Here is a 15,953-nt window from a genome sequence, read left to right on the forward strand (position 1 = left end):
GTTCCCCACCCCAGGATACATTGAACTGAATGAAAATGGAGAGGTTATGACCCGGTGGAAAATTCATCCGGGAAGATTTGATTCTGAGATGTGTAAGTTTAACACCCTCTCTGTGGCAGATTGTTGCAGTCCTATCGGGTTTGTCTTTGTTTCCTTTTAGTCCCTCTGCAGAGACTAGGCCTTGGCCCTGAGCCCTGCATTGACCAATAGGAGAGCAGCAAATGTGATGCAGGTAGAAACCTGAACAGCATGCGAGCTTGGTCTCTCTCGCTGCAGGTGTCCTGAGAGCACCAGGTGAACGAGCTGAGCTAATTTGCCGGAGGGTGAACCCAGGATCCAGCCCACAGCCAACTGCCAGACCCGAGTGAGGCCCTCGACTGCCCTCTGATCACAGATGTGCACGTAGGTCCAGCTGAGCCCCAGAGAGCTGTCTATCTGGGCCCAGCCCTATCACTGATCCACGTAACTGCGACACTCACAATTTTTAAAAATATTTATTTGGCTGCGCCAGGTCTTAGATCTTTATTGTGGCATGCAGCATCTTTAGCTGCCACATGTGGGATCTAGTTCCTTGACCAAGGGTTGAACCTGAGCACTGAGAGCTCAAAGTCTTAGCCACTGCACCACCAGTGCATCACTTTAGTCATGTCCGACTCTTTGCAACATTATGGACTGTAGCCCACCAGGCTGCTCTGTCCATGGGATTCTCCAGAGACGAATACTGGAGTGGGTTGTCATGCCCTCCTCCAGGGGATCTTTCCTACCCAGGAACTGAACCTGGGTCTCTTATGTCTCCTGCATTGGCAGGTGGTATCTTTACCATTCGTGCCACCTGGGAAGCCCAGGTAAGTCCCATAAATTGTTGTTTTAAGCCATTAAGTTTTTTGGGTAGCTCTTTCATGCAAAGGTGAACCGCATTGCTCCTTTAGTCTCTGGAGAGCTGAAGATGGTCAGACAGGCAGGTCCAGTGCCTCAGCCACAAGGCTATGCCATGAGCACCCTGGGAAGCCCTGGAGGATCCCCCCACCCCCAGATCCTGGGGGAGGCCAGTGCGGCTTCACCTTGCACACAAAATGGAAGGGGTGCCCTGAAACTCAATAACGTTTTCATGCAGTTCAGCAAACTATGGCTCATGGGCTGGCTGCCTATTTTTGTAAATAAAGCTTTATTGGAATAAGTGCTGGATCAAGGTTCTGCAAGCAGGGTAGGGTCACAGAAGCACAGACTCAGATCCTGTTTGTATTAAAAGTTTGAGACTTTGTCATGGATTTTTTTTGTGTGTTAATCTTATTTATTTGTGCTTTTTTATAAAGCTCCTTTGATTTGGGCCAAGTCCTTTCCAACATACTGAGTGAGCCCTTTAATCTGACTGGATCTCAAATCTCTACCTGATTATTACATTCCCACCAAGGGTCATCATTTAGGCTGTTGCCGGATATTTACATCCTTTTGTGAATGAAGAGCAAGTCCTACTCAGGAGAAATCAGGGGGCCAAGTAACCAGAGAGATGGGGTCAGCTTCCAAAGGCAGAAGGGCTCTTCCTAAACGTCCCCATTTCTTAAAAGTTCCACAGACTCCTCTCTGTGGCCTCCCTGGGTAGTTGTCATGGGCAAAGCCTCGGAGCTGTAGGATTCAGTCTCCAGATGACCTGTGAAAACGTTTCGGTTTATTTGTGTATTTGATTCCTGCCCCTCCCCCAGCTTAGACTGTGGTTGTATCCGGCTCCCCGTTAGGCCTACACATAGCTGGAATATTTATGCTAGTTGGTATTTTCTAAAGTCTCTTTTGCACCAGCAGCCCTGGGATGCAGAAGTGTGTGTCTGCAAGAGGCCTCTCCCAGAGGCCATATTTACTCCCCGGAGGACCATCCAGATGCACCTGCTGACCTCAGTGTAGTCTATCCACATTTTTTTTTTTACCCTAAGTGGCCAGACATCTCCAAATCAGACTTGAGCTCATCTGTGGGTCTGAGGGAGAAACAGAAGTCACCCTGGCTTCGGGGAGACCGTGGGCGTTAGCGGACAAGTCACCCACTCCCTCTGGATTCTGGAGACGGGGCTGCTCTCTCATCACGGCAGGGCCAGGCTGTGTCAGTCGGCGGCATGTGAGGAATCTGAAGGGAGTGGATTTGCTGGGAGAAAGGGAGAGATCTTCCCATGATGCTCCTCTGCTGTTCATCTGCAAACATTCTCTGCCTTTTCAGGGTTTCTCCAGGAGCATTTCCATTTCAGGTACCCAGTCCCCGCTTCTCCTGCTGGTCCATTATCCACAACACCGAGAGAAGTGTTTGCGTTTTCTCTTTATCCCTCCAAAGGTCAAGTCAAGAGTTCGGAGGGGCTGGAGGGCAGTGTTCTGCCCAGCCTTCTTCCCCCCCGGAACAGAGAGGGGCTCACATATTTCCAGAGAATCAAGATGGGCTAGTCACGTGACCACAGAGTTCTAATGTGCCCACCTGGCACCACTGCCAAGAACTGGTGACATTAACCCAGGGTCCGGCTCATGATGTGTCTACGGTCATCACAGGGCTAACCTGGTCTCTTGCCTGCCCCAGTGTTCTTCTGTTTACCTCTTCTGCCTCCTCTCCTCAGGAGTCGGAAGGATACTGAAAAGCACAGTGTTGTCCTTTATTTATATCCAGTGGGACCAGCAAGATGACTCCCAATGGGCCTGGCCAGGGCAGATGGGTTGCCTGGGGGACAGCACACACACACACACACACACACACACACACACACACAGAGACACACAGACACATATACAAGTGCCATCTCAATACTGATCATTTTATTTCAGTATTTCTGCTTTAGGCGAGGTCAGACCCTGCTACAGGCTTGGGTAACGGTGCTGACTCTGGAGTGAGCGTTCTCTGTCCCAGTGTTGTGGAACCTGGAATCTCAAAACACACCTTGGAGGACACTTAAGACAGTGCAGTACAGTTTATTACGCCAGCGGGTCCAAGGGGGAATCGGTTCCCTACAAGGACCCTGATGTTTCTGAAAGGCCCAGTTTTATAACCCCCACTACGTCACTGGTTACGTGTTAGCAACCTCTCTGTTGCATATGATTGAGTTTTACAAGTAGGTGCTAGGAGAACAAAAAATTAAGGTTAAAGGGGTGGGGGACAATGATTATACATCAAGGGGGGATGTCTCCATGGTTCATCTAACAGGGACACCCTGACTTCAACTACAATCTCTGTTTGCCACCTGTAGGGAAGGAAGTCTCCAGGAGACCTGGTTTTCACTAGCAACCATTTCCTCACTCCTGGGCTAGGGTTCAGGCCCAGTTCACATCCTGTCTTTAAGATGGATGACGGGCTTCAAGATGGAGTCTCTCTTGCTTTCCTCACACAGGCCCCAACACTAGGACATGGCCCTGATGGCACCCTTGGCAAGGAGGGAGCAACAGGCCTCTCCCAGCAGGGACCAGTCACCCTGCTGGGGGCACAGTTTGTGCTTGTGGTCTTAACGGAAGGAGGGAGGGAAATGGCTTTAAACTGGTCAACGCTCTGAGCCCTTAGAACACATGTGCAGAAGCACAGGGTCGCTTTGGAACCGCTGCATTCCAGCCACAGAGGGGAACACCTCATATTCTTACCAGGTTTTAAGAGGAAGAAAATACCAAGTCTGCCACTCAGGCAGCTGATTTGAGAAGGACTTTCCCTTATTCTAACCCCCTTCTGTTTCCTCATACTTGGTCTGGGTGAGGAGGACTGGTTTCCTCCAAGGTCAAGGGCCTGCCTCTGACTGAGCTGTCTGGCCCTGGCTCCCCGAGATGGATGAGCTCCTGGCTTTGGCTCTGCTGTCCCCGGCTCCCCGCCCCAAGCTGGGTGCCGGCGGGGAGGGTGGGCAGGAAGGGCCGTGGCAGGACCCTGGGGCAGGGGCTATGGTGGGCCTGCTCCCGGATGCCTGGAGGGCTGTCCTCCTCAGCTCCTCGAGTCACCTGGTGGCGTGACGACAACCGTCTCATCACATCTGTCATCTGCAGCTGCCAGCTGGCTGAGAGCAGGAAGCGGGCTGATCTCTGGGCAAAGGGACGGTGACCTCGGGGAAGAACCCATCCTCACTTCCTGGAAGATGGGCTGCCTAGAGAAGAAAAGCCAGGCAAGCTGCCAGCGCCAGGGTGGGCTTGGGCACAGAGCCCCTCTCTGTCCCTGCACAAGCCCTTCTTTCAACGGGCCCTGTGCAAACCGAACACAGAGCGCCTTCCTCCCAGGTCACTTGCTCTGCGGCCGAGGGGGCCTGACTCACTGGGGTGGCCACGCACTTTCCTGACAGGAAGCTCAGTGTGGGGACTCGGTGAGCCTCGCTGCCAGCAGCTCCTGTGTTTGTGGAGGCCGAGGGGGTATGTATCTGCTGCTCCCCACCCTGTGTGGCCAGCCAGCCGGGCAGCCCGCCTGCTCCTGGGCGCTGCTACTGTGGTTACTTCAATGGGGGCATCCAGCCTGGCAGCCGGCAGGGCCCCGGGGAAGCCGGCCTGCCTCGCTCCTGGCTGCTCTCTCCCTGTACTTGCAGGCGTTTCCTCTGGGCCCGTGTGCAGAAGCACTGTGGTCGGGGGATGGGGCCGGGGCTCCGCTGTGAGTTTCTCAGCAGAGAGGTGCTGAGAGCAGAGGGAGGCCTGCCCACCTTCCACGGGCTGCCCAGACTTGGCCCATGAACCACGGTCCCAGCCCAACGCTCCTCAGTTGGCCAGAGCGCCCAGGGCCCTGTCAGGAAGGAGGGGGCGGCCAGGTCACAGGACTCACACATCCTGAGTGTGACTGATTTTCTGTTGCTTGCCGTCCTTTTGTTTGGTTTCTCTTTTGCTTTCCCTTATTTTTAGTAAAGCCCTATTAGAAAATTCCAGGCTTGGGTTAGGGGGTGGAAGGCGGGGGTGGTCAATTGGCTGACCGGGAGGCAACAGAGAAGTGGTCTTTATCAGGAGCAAAAGAGTGAGAGGGACAGGGACAGAGCGGGTTCCCCAGGGCCCACCCCACACTCAGGCCCCCGGGGGGCCTCTCCACCTAGCCTGTGAGGAAGTACCTGCTTCTCTTTCCCACCAGAAGGTCGATTCTGGTTTCAGGGCTGACCCGTAAGCCCCCACGCAGGGGGCTCTTATCCCCGAGTGACTGTCTGGAAGGGTCTTACTCCGCCAGCTTGTGCGTGAGCCGCTGAAGTGTGAAAGTCGCTCAGTCGTGCCTGACTCTTTGGGATCCCATAGATTACACTGTCCATGGAATTTTCCAGGCCAGAATACTGGAGTGGGTAGCTGTTCCCTTCTCCAGGGAATCTTCCCAACCCAGGGATTGAACCCAGGTCTCCTGCACTGTAGGCGGATTCTTTACCAGCTGAACCACCAGGGAAGCCCATGACCCGCTGAAGTTAAGGGCAATTTCTTAAACAGAAAGATGAGTGAAGAACAGGTCCCTGGGGCAAAGGAAGTGGGCAGTTAGGGCCCTGGTCTTGTGGGGAGGGGAGGTGGGCCTTTCCCCTTGGTGTGGTGGGCACGAAAGGAACATGAATCAGATGGGGAAGCCCAGTGCCCTCCCGTGCAGGTTGACTTACTCTGCAGGCTCCTTGTGGAAGACGTTGTGGAGCTGGGACGGCTGGCCTGCTGGGGGCCACACGAGGAGAACTGAGGGCCCAGAGCCGATGCCTTGACCTTGGGTGGGTTCATGTCCAGCATCTCCGGGGTGCGGGGTTCCTGGGGCTTGCAGGTGAAGCTTGAGGTGAATCCCCTGGAACAAAACATCCAACCTAAAGTCACAGGAGGAAGAAGGAAGGACTCCCCCTTCTGGCTCTAAGAGATGCCAGGCAGGCACCATCCTGGGCACCGGGGGTGGGGTGGGGTAGAGTAGGGCACCTGGTGGCATAAATCCCTGCCTGTGGAGCTCACCCTTTGGGGGAGGAGGGAGATGATGAGAGAGGAGATGAAGCAAGGGAGCAGGATAGGGAACCTGAGAGAGTATTACAGTGTCAGATCGAGTGGCCAGGAAAGGTGTGTCTGGCTCCAGTGAGTTCCATGTCCCAGTCCCTGGAACTCTACATGACAACAGGAAATCAAGGCTGCAGGTGTGAGGTTGTCCTAGATTACTGGGATATCTGTAATCACAAGCATCCTTAAGAGTGAGCAAGAGGCAGAGGAAGAAAGAAATAGGCGCAGCTGTGGAAAAAAAGACACAGATGCAATGCCACTGGCTTTGAGGATGGAGGAAGGGGCCACAGGGCTTTTCAGGTGGCGCTAGTGGTAAAGAACCAGCCTGCCAATAATGGCAAGCCACTCCAGTACTACTGCCTAGAAAATCCCATGGATGGAGGAGCCTGGTAGGCTGGTGGGGTCGCTAAGGGTCGGACATGACTGAGCGACTTCACTTTCACTTTTCACTTTCACACATTGGAGAAGGAAATGGCAACCCACTCCAGTGTTCTTGCCTGGAGAATCCCAGGGACAGAGGAGCCTGGTGGGCTGCCATCTATGGGGTTGCAGAGAGTCGGACACTACTGAAGTGACTTAGCAGTAGCAGCAGCCAATACAGGAGATGTAAAAGATGCTGGTTTGATCCCTGGTTGGGAAGATCCCCTGGAGGAGGGCATGGCAACCCACTCCGTTATTCTTGCCTGGAGAGTCCCATTAGACAGAAGAGATTGGTGGGCTGCAGTCCATTGGGTCACAAAGAGTCAGACACAACTTCGCATACGTACGCAGGAAGGGGCCACAAGCCCAGGAGGGCAGGAGGCTTCTCAAAGCCAGAAGGGATAGAAAAGAGATTCTTCCCTAGACCCCCAGGGTGTAACCTGTCCTGTGGACACCTTGATTTCAGCCCATGAAGACTCATGTGGGACTTCTAATCTACAGAACTAGAAAATAATAAACTCGTGCTTATTTAGTGACTGCTGCTGCTGCTAAGTCGCTTCAGTCGTGTCCGACTCTCTGCAACCCCATAGACGGCAGCCCACCAGGCTCTTCTGTCCCTGGGATTCTCCAGGCAAGAACACTGGAGTGGGTTGCCATTTCCTTCTCCAATGTGTGAAAGTGAAAAGTGAAAGTGAAGTCGCTCAGTCGTGCCCGACTCTTAGCAACCCCATGGACTGCAGCCTACCAGGCTCCTCCGTCCATGGGATTTTCCAGGCAAGAGTACTGGAGTGGGTTGCCATTGCTTTCTCCTATTTAGTGACTAAATTTGTGCAATTGGAAGTTTATCACAGCATCAATTGGAAGCTGACTTTAGATGGGGTGACCAGGGAAGGCCACAGTGAGAAAATGACATTGAGCCCTGAAACAATCCTGCGAAGCAGGCATTACTACCCTGTTTTTCGGATGTCAAAACTGAGGCTCCAAGTTGGTCAAGTTTCCCGAGTTTACACACATAACAAGCAGGCAGTGAACCTGGTGGGATCTTATTGCCAGCCATTCTCCAGACGCCCTCAGGACCCCAGCCCAGGGGTCGGCTTCACAGAGACAAGAGGCCACGTCTTAGAGCCTGTTCCCTCCTTCCTACCGGCGCCCGCAGCCACTGCAGCTGGGGCTGGGGACGTGATCCCCACCCCAGCCCTTTGCTCCCTGGCTGTCACTGAGGTACAAACATGCTCAACTTTTACTCCCATCTCGACTTCTGTTGGTATTGTTGTTTCGTCGCTCAGTCATGTCGGACTCTGTGACCCCAAGGACGGTAGCACACCAGGCTCCTCTGTCCTCCACCATCTCCCAGAATTTGCTCGACTTCTGGGGCCTTTGCTATGTGCCCATTTTTCTGACACCTAACTCTGAAGACTGGAGTCCCGGGGGCAGTCACCCCGGGCTGTGGTCACCACTGACTGAGCTGATGTAAGTGCCCGCTCAGCTCCCGGCAGGCAGCAGGGGCTCCTAGTCTGACCGCCCTTCAGTAGGTGGGCTTCTCGGTCTGCAGGCTGCAAGTGGGAGTGTGCAGCAGACACTGTGAGCTTAGCTAATAAGGAGGCGGGTCTCCCCACCGCACCCCCAGGACAGAGAGATGCTGATCGGCTGCAGGGCTCCTAGTGGGCAGTGTGTGTGTGTATGTGTGTACACTGTGCTGGGGTCTGAAACTGAGGACTGGGGCAAGTGAAGGATCTGGTGGCAGGGAGAAGGGTGAGGGCCCTGGAATGGCCTGGACTCTGTCTTGCTCTGTTGCTTTCTAGCAGGTGAGGGAGAGTGAGCAATCTGCTGACATCTCAGGAGCCTCAGTTTCCCCACCTGTGAAATGGCTTCTGTAGCACAGCTCTGAAGGTTCAGTGAGGTAGTGTTCCTGAGCCCAGCTGTGGTAAAGCGCCCCATGAACGGGGATGATGGCTCTGGGGAGTGAGACTCGGGAGGCAACTGCATAATTTGTGGATTCATTTCATTATGCCTCCCTTTTTTTTTTTTTTTTTTACATTGAGAATCTATCACTTTAATAATCAGAAAAATAAAACTTAAATATTTGAAAAGCCTCCAAATTCAAATTTAGAAAAAGACTGGTGTAAAAAACTGCCTGTACTTTAGACAAGAAATCTTTCATCCCTGGTTGAAAAGGATAGAGATTTAGCCCGCTTACAATTTTTAACTTTTTTTTTTCTTTAAAAAGCAAATTTATTTTCATGTCACGTATAATATTGTCCTTCCAGGTGAACTGCCTCAGAGCAGCAATTTGGTCTAGTCCACCTTTGATATCCACTGTCCAGCACAGTTCTGAGCACACATGTGCAAAGCTGCTTCAGTCGTGTCTGACTCTTTGCAACCCCAGGGACTGCAGCCCGCCAGGCTCTTCTGTCCATGGGGTTCTCCAGGCAAGAATACTAGAGGGGGCTAGCATTCTTCCTCCAGCGGATCTTCCTGACCCAGGGCACACACCCATGTGCATTATCAGTGAATGAAAGAAATGCAGAAAGTTAGGGGAGACTGACCAGATGGAAGAGTGTGCAATCAGCGTAAATAACTGTGGGGGCTACTCAGGCACGTGAGACAGAATGGGGTGAGGCTCAGAATAGAGGAATAAAGCTGCTGTATAACACAGGGAGCTCAACTTGGTGCTCTGTGACAGCCTAGAGGGGTGGGATGGGGTGGTGGGAGGGAGGTTCAAGAGGGAGGGGACGTGTGTATACTTAGCGCTAATTCACACTGTTGTACAGCAGAGACTAACATACCAATGTAAAGCAATTATCCTGCAATTAAAAACAAAGTAAACACAAACACACACACCCCAAAATCCCAGAGCAATACAGCGTGCTCAGTTGCTCAGTCCTGTCTGACTCTTTGCGACCCCATGGACCGCAGTCTGCCAGGCTCCCCTGTCCATGGGATATACCAGGCAAGAATACTGGAGTGGGTTGCTGTTTCTTCCTCCAGAGGATCTTCCCGACCTAGGGATCTAACCCACATCTTCGGCATTGGCAGGCAGATCCTTTACCACGCAGCCACGTTGGAAGCTCTTGGAGTGATACAGAAAGTGAAAGTGGCTCAGTTGTGTCCGACTCTGTGACCATGGTTCTCCAGGCCAGAATACTGGAGTGGGTAGCCTTTCCCTGCTCCAGGGGATCTTCCCAACCCAGGGATTAAACCCAGGTCTCCTGAATTGTAGGATTCTTTATTAGCTGAGCCACAAGGGAAGCCTAAGGGAATGAAACAGAGCATGATGTAAATTTGACTGCAAGTGTGTGAAAATAGGCATGCATTGCTGAGACTTTTCTGACACATACAATGAAACTTTTCTAATTTTGAGATATATATTCTTTTTTTTTTTTTTTTTGGCTGTGCCACATGGTTTGCAGGATCTCAGTTCTCTGTCCAGGAACTGAACCCAGACTACAGCAGTGAAAGCTCAGAATCCTAACCACTAGACCTCCAGGGAACTCCCTAATGTTGAAATTTGTTATCATTGTTATGGTGGTAAAATATACATAAAATCTTGACTGTTTTAAAATGCAGCCCTATTACACTTTCAGTTCAGTTCAGTCACTCAGTCGTCTCTTGACTCTTTGTGACCCCATGAACCGCAGCATGCCAGGCCTCCCTATCCATCACCAACTCCCAGAGTTCACCCAAACCCATGTCCATTGAGTCGGTGATGCTATCCAACCATCTCATCCTCTGTCGTCCCCTTCTCCTCCTGCCCTCAATCTTCCACAGCATCAGGGTCTTTTCAAATGAGTCAGCTCTTTGCAACAGGTGGCCAAAGTATTGGAGTTTCAGCTTTAGCATCAGTCCTTCCAATGAATATTCAGGACTGATCTCCTTTAGAATGGACTGGTTGGCTCTCCTTGCAGTCCAAGGGACTCTCAAGAGTCTTCACCAACACCACAGTTTAAAAGCATAAATTCTTTGGCGATCAGTTTTTTTATAGTCCAGCTCTCACATCCATACATGACCACTGGAAAAACCATAGCCTTGACCAGACGGACCTTTGCTGACAAAGTAATGTCTCTGCTTTTCAATATGCTGTCAAGGTTGGTCATAAGTTTCCTTTCAAGGAGTAAGCGTCTTTTAATTTCATGGCTGCAGTCACCATCTGCATTGATTTTGGAGCCCAGAAAAATAAAGTCAGCCACTGTTTCCCCATCTATTGGCCGTGAAGTGATGGGACTGGATGCCATGATCTTAGTTTTCTGAATGTTGAGCTTTAAGCCAACTTTAAGAAGGAACAATTGAGAGACCCTGGTAGAAACTCCTCAGGTGAGCCTTGGGGCTGTTCCCTGCGGTGGTAATGGCAGAGAGTCAGCTTTGGGTTACCTGGGGATGTCCCCTCACACGAGGGGGCCAGATTTGGAGGAGCTAGCTGTGCAGATTCAGGAAGGCTTGGCCCATTTCACCCCATGGGGCCTTAGAGCCAATGGGCAGCAAGGTCAAGTTGTAGAGTCTCAGGGATGGCTGAGGTGAGTTGGAAAGAAGTGAAGGGAGGGGATTTTCCTGGGGGTCCATTGGTTAAGAATTTGCCTGCTGATGCAGGGACCATGGGTTCGACCCCTGGTCCAGGAAGAGTCCACGTGTTGCAGGGCAGCTAAGCCCAAGGGTCACAACTAGAGAGAAGGCCACACGCTGCAATCAAAGGTCCCGCGTGCCGCAGCCAGGATGCAGCACGGCTGAGCGAATACATACAGATGAAGAAAGAAGTGAAGGGCGAGAACACGCAGGGCAGCAGGGCTGGGGGTCTGCTAACCTCCCCACCCGGGGAGCCCAGGGAGGGCCCCGTCCTTTTGGAGAGCCACGTGGTGATGCGTGTGAAAAGCCTACATGCAGGTTAATTTTTTGTGCAGTGTCGTGGGGCCGCGGCGCCCAGGTATCTGATCAGACACTGTCTGCATGTTTCTGTGCAGGTGTCTCTGGACAAGGCAGACATTCCACAGCGGAGGACGCTGAGTAAAGCAGACTGCCCTCCAGAAAGCAAGTGTGCCCATCCACTTGCTCTTGGGTTCTGGACTTGCCTCTGCAGCCATATGAACCGATTCCTTAATTAAATCTCTCTCCACACACACTTCCTGTTGGCTCTGTTTCTCCGGAGAATCCTGACTAATACACCTAAGAGCGGGCCTCCTCTTGGCCCTGGGACATGACCTTTGTTTGACTGGGGTCGTGTTGTTGCCATGAAAGAACATCTCAGGCAGAGCCTCCCTCTGGCTGGTGCCTCCCTCTGGCACTGGGGAAAGTGGCCCTTGGCAGACACCAGGGAACCACCCCTTTGGCTTGGCAGACCCCTCCCCTCCATGGGGTCCCCACCTGGGCGGCTGCAGGAGGCGGCTGTGTTGACTGAGGATGCTGGCCACTGTTGCTGAACTCTGGGGGGTGGTGAGTTTGGGGCCGCCTGGGGAGGACACTGTGGGAGGCAGGGAGGGATGGCTGTCGGGAAGGGTCAGCTTGGCCCCTGAGCGGCCCCCCAGCCCCCTCCAGCCCCTGAATGGTGTGAGCTTATTAGTCTAGGCAGCCAGGAGCCAGAGCCAGGAAATGGCGATGGTCTGGCCGGGGATACAGCCAGATTAGGGCAGAGCAAAAAGAGCACACGGGAAGCCCACATGGATAGCAGTCACCTCCGACTCAGGAAGATATGACCGGCTGCAGGAACACATGGTGTGGGTCCTAGAAAAAGGTGAAGGTCGGTCGATATATTGGTAAATTGGGAGGTGACCCGCAAGGTAGGCAGTTATGTATCAGAGAAGCCTGGCTGGCTTTTATGATCTCTGCTCGTCAATAGGAACATTGTGTTGGAAGGGAGTCACAATAAAAAGCTTTTGGAGATATTTAATCTTTACTTGTGTTTGGAATGCTGCTGAGTCATAATCCCAGAGGTGAGATTCCCACGGCAGAACATCCCCGTGTCCCTTCATTTCTTCGGAGGGAGATACTGTCTGCCTTAAGATACAAATCAAAGTGCTCAGGGCTTGCCTAAGTGGACTCTGCTCATCAAAGTTCCTAACTGGTTCCTAACTTGGTCATTGCTGTGGAATTTCATCTGGACTGCAACAAAGTCCAGGAAGGAGAAGGGGGGCTGGGGAGAGCGTGGCGGCTGGGGAGGGAGCACGCCGGACGAAGGCAAATTTCACACACGGATATTTGGTGAGGGTGCGCACATGTCTGTATACTCAGTCAGGCTACCCTAATTTCCCTGACCTCTTGGTTCTTAGCCTGTAGCTCCTTCTAGCTCAGTGCTGTCATATATCCTTTGGGAACAAATGTGAGGAGGGAAAAGCATATGTGGGACGTATATGTAAGGGCTTCCCTGGTGGCTCAGTGGTCAAGAATCTGCCTGCAATGCAGGAGATTCGAGTTTGATACCCGGGTTGGGAAAATCCCCTGGAGAAGGAAATGGCAACCTGCTCCAGTATTCTTGCCTGGAAAATGCCACGGACAGAGGAACCTGGAGGGTTACAGCCCATGGGGTTGCAAAGAGTTGGACACAACCACTAAACAACAACCACTGCTGCTGCTGCTGCTAAGTCGCTTTAGTTGTGTCCGACTCTGTGCGACCCCATAGATGGCAGCCGACCAGGCTCCGCTGTCCCTGGGATTCTCCAGGCAAGAACACTGGAGTGGGTTGCCATTTCCTTTTCCAATGTGTGAAAGTGAAAAGTGAAAGTGAAGTCGCTCAGTCGTGCCCGACTAGTAGCAACCCCATGGACTGCAGCCCACCAGGCTCCTCTGTCCATGCGATTTTCTAGGCAAGAGTACTGGAGTGGGTTGCCATTGCCTTCTCCGAAACAACCACCACAGACATACATAAAATCTCGTTCTTCCTTATTTTTTAAAAGCCACAATACTTGTGGCTGGACAGGAATTTTGACAGTTTGCTTCCCATCTCAGGCTGGCACTGGTGGACGTCTGTGGGGCAGTGAGAGCTCTGACCAGAGGAGCCCACTCCCTCGCCCGCCCTCAGCCACACGGAGGGAATGTCCAGACAAACGCCCTCCTGGTCTGGCTGGGCTCCTCGGCATCTCCGTGTGGATGACGTGCCAATGCCGTGCAGAGCAGGGCCCCAGCAGATGGCGGGTGGCCAGTGGGCGGGCAAGGCCATGTGACGTCTGGGCAGCCCGGCCCCTCACCTTCCCGGAGGTGACGGCTGGAAACCAACCCTGTACATTCCAAGGTGGGGGGTCAGCCCCTCCAGGTCGGGACTGACAGATTTCCCCGGGAAAATGCTTTGGTTCTCCTTGGGATAAATGCTTGTTTTCTTAGAAAATGCATTTTCATAGTCTGGTTAACATCTATTCAAAGCTAAGGACTGTAAGAGGCGGAGAGAAAGAGGAAAAGGAAGACGTGGGCCGTGGGGAGGCCGTGCACTGGTGGTGTCTGAACCTTTTCACTCCTGCCTTTCAGGAAGCCAATTTCACAGCAAGACCGGTTGCTGGAAGCCACTGGAGCTGCAATTATCTTTACGCCACCTCAAAGTCAGGGCTAAGCAATGCGGGCTATCATTTTGTCCACCAACGATCCACACCCAGGGCCCCAGGGCCTCCCTTCTCCCCACAAGCAAGGGCCCAACCCAGCCAACTCATCTTCTGGGGTCAGGGGCTGCCCTCCTTTACAGACTGAGAGAGTGGAGCTGTCAAGCCAGACAGAGAGCCACTCTCTCTTCTTTTCTCCTAGGGATTCATCCAGTGTGTATTTCGAGTTCCTGCTCTTCGCCAGGAACACGGGGGACAAACACCCTACCCGTGGCCCCCGTCTTTGAGGACAGTGGGAGACAGTCATGGAGCACGTGACCACACAGTGGAACTCCGGCTCACCATCTTTGACACCCTCTACCCCGTAGAGACATCCAGGACTGCCTCCTCCCTGGTCCAGATCCCAAGGTCCTTAGGGCTCATCCCTATGCAGCCCTGCTGCCCTTCTGTCCTTGAAGCAGGAAAGGAAGGTGCAAGGTAGCTGCCTGCTCACAGAGGGGTGGGCTTGGGCAGTCTCCCCACCCCTCCTCTCCCTGACTTTCTCACCAGTGGGTGCGGTGCTGCTGGGCCATCTGCCTGTCCTTGGGGGGCCCTGACCCCTCCAAGGTGTCCAGCAGCTTCTAGAACTCAGCAGGAATCCCTGTTTCTGTGGCGTTTTCATCAGTGGGAGATTGCAAGAAGGCAGGAAGGACAGGGGAGGATGGGTGGGCTGGTTTCTCGGACTCCCCTGCGCTGTGATGGGGGCCACATCTGCAGGGGGTGGGTGGTTTCAGGCCTCGAGGGGCCTTGAATGCAGGCCTCCCACAGCCTCACCCAGCTCCACAAGGCCCCGCTGCTGGAGGAGCTGCAAGTCAGCTGTGACCACAGCGGAGGTGGGGGCCTGCTCACTGCAGACACAATAACGGATGTCCCTCCCTGTTCTATGGGGAAAGTGGGGCATGGACGGCCTGACCGGTCACCATGGCAAAATTCCTCTAATCAGAGACTCCACGGGTGTCATCACGATGCTCAGCATGACTCTCTAGAGCAGTGTTTTAGTGCAGGAGCGAGGCTCCTGTCTTGAAACTCTCAGCCTGCAGGGTGCTGCCCGGCCGGGCGGAGGAAGTGGTGGGCGGCGGTCAGGAGACAGGTTGGGTCTGAGTCCAAGGCCAGGCCCCTCCCCCAAGCAGGTTCCCTCAGATCTGAAAGAAGGAGCCTGTGAGATCATTAAAAAAAAAAAAAAGAAGTCGTTTCGAGATTCTAAAGAATCCCTCCTCACCCATCGAGTGCTGGTTTGTGCTCATTTGACACAGAGGAACAGAAAACATTTTTTTTTTCTTCCTGGGGGTCCAGTTTCTGTTTTAGGAAGCTGACATCTGAGCCAAACCCTTTTACTGACCTCAGGCCTCACATTTCTCCCCTCCGCAGCCCCCTCTCCAAAAACGAACTGCTAAGAGAGGCCACTGACCTCAAATTACTTCTCTTCACTCACCCTCCCAAACGTGTTCACCCAGCAGTTCTTAAAACGAATCCCTTGGGTGTGTTTGTAAGTTTTTATCTCCTTCTGGTTTTAGACTGGTGATTCTCAGGAGGGCAGGTCCCTCCCCTTGGGCTCTGAGGTTGTCAGGTGAGCTGACCACACTCCCCTGAGGGTCTCAGAACCGCACTTGGGGCCCCAGCGGAAGGCTCCTTTGCCTCCATCGTCAGAGGTTGGGCCTCAGAGAAGCCCTTCCGGGACACCGCTCCACCCCTACCTGGTGGTGTCTCCACTTTCTGGGGCCCAGGGCCCCTCTCCAGGCTGGCTCAGGGCCCCTACTGGGGGCAGATGAGGCTCTCTGTGACGTCCTGCTGGCGACCACTCTCCCTGTTTGGCGTCGGTGGCGGCTGGAGGAGTCAGGAGAGAGAGCTCAGTTGACCTCTGCTCTGGAAGCTCTTTGAAGATGCTCTTTACTGGGCTGGGCCCTGGAGCCAAGAAAAGCACAGAGCCTGGGGGCCAGTCTATGGATGGGGACTTGTTTACTTGTGCAGGTTGGGACCTTTCCAGATGACCACTTCGGTACTTGTAACCTAAGGGTGCAGTGGGCACGCTCTGGTTGGAACACACACATGCAGGGAAGATCGGACCCTGGG

General features: G+C 53.2%; 1 protein-coding gene and 1 long non-coding RNA gene across 12 annotated transcripts in view; one reads left to right on the forward strand and one right to left on the reverse strand.

The window, feature by feature from the left end:
- Nucleotides 1–3,084: 3,084 nt before the first annotated feature.
- The window catches only part of ARMC9 (armadillo repeat containing 9), a 178,672-nt gene continuing 165,803 nt past the window's right edge, over nucleotides 3,085–15,953 (reverse strand). For 5 of the 11 annotated variants that reach the window (XM_088844844.1, XM_088844839.1, XM_088844842.1 and 2 more), the window contains 3 exons: nucleotides 15,578–15,785; nucleotides 5,544–5,716; nucleotides 3,085–4,085 (listed from right to left, as the gene is read on the reverse strand). In XM_088844844.1, the coding sequence (XP_088700970.1) occupies nucleotides 4,063–4,085; nucleotides 5,544–5,716; nucleotides 15,578–15,785 (404 nt within the window). In that variant the 3' untranslated portion in view covers nucleotides 3,085–4,062. Of the gene's footprint in view, nucleotides 4,086–5,543; nucleotides 5,717–7,082; nucleotides 9,585–15,577; nucleotides 15,786–15,953 lie in introns of those variants that run through there. The other 6 variants (XM_055396949.2, XR_008682040.2, XM_055396951.2 and 3 more) reach the window with 6 other exon arrangements.
- LOC129537523 (uncharacterized) lies at nucleotides 4,190–11,441 on the forward strand. Its single transcript, XR_008682041.2, has 2 exons — nucleotides 4,190–4,344; nucleotides 11,286–11,441. It is a non-coding gene; the product is annotated as an uncharacterized LOC129537523 (long non-coding RNA).

This window comes from Moschus berezovskii, chromosome 2 (genome assembly GCF_049115385.1).
Source record: "Moschus berezovskii isolate FMDL1 chromosome 2, NW_MosBer_1.0, whole genome shotgun sequence".
NCBI classification, from domain to species: Eukaryota; Metazoa; Chordata; class Mammalia; order Artiodactyla; family Moschidae; genus Moschus; species Moschus berezovskii.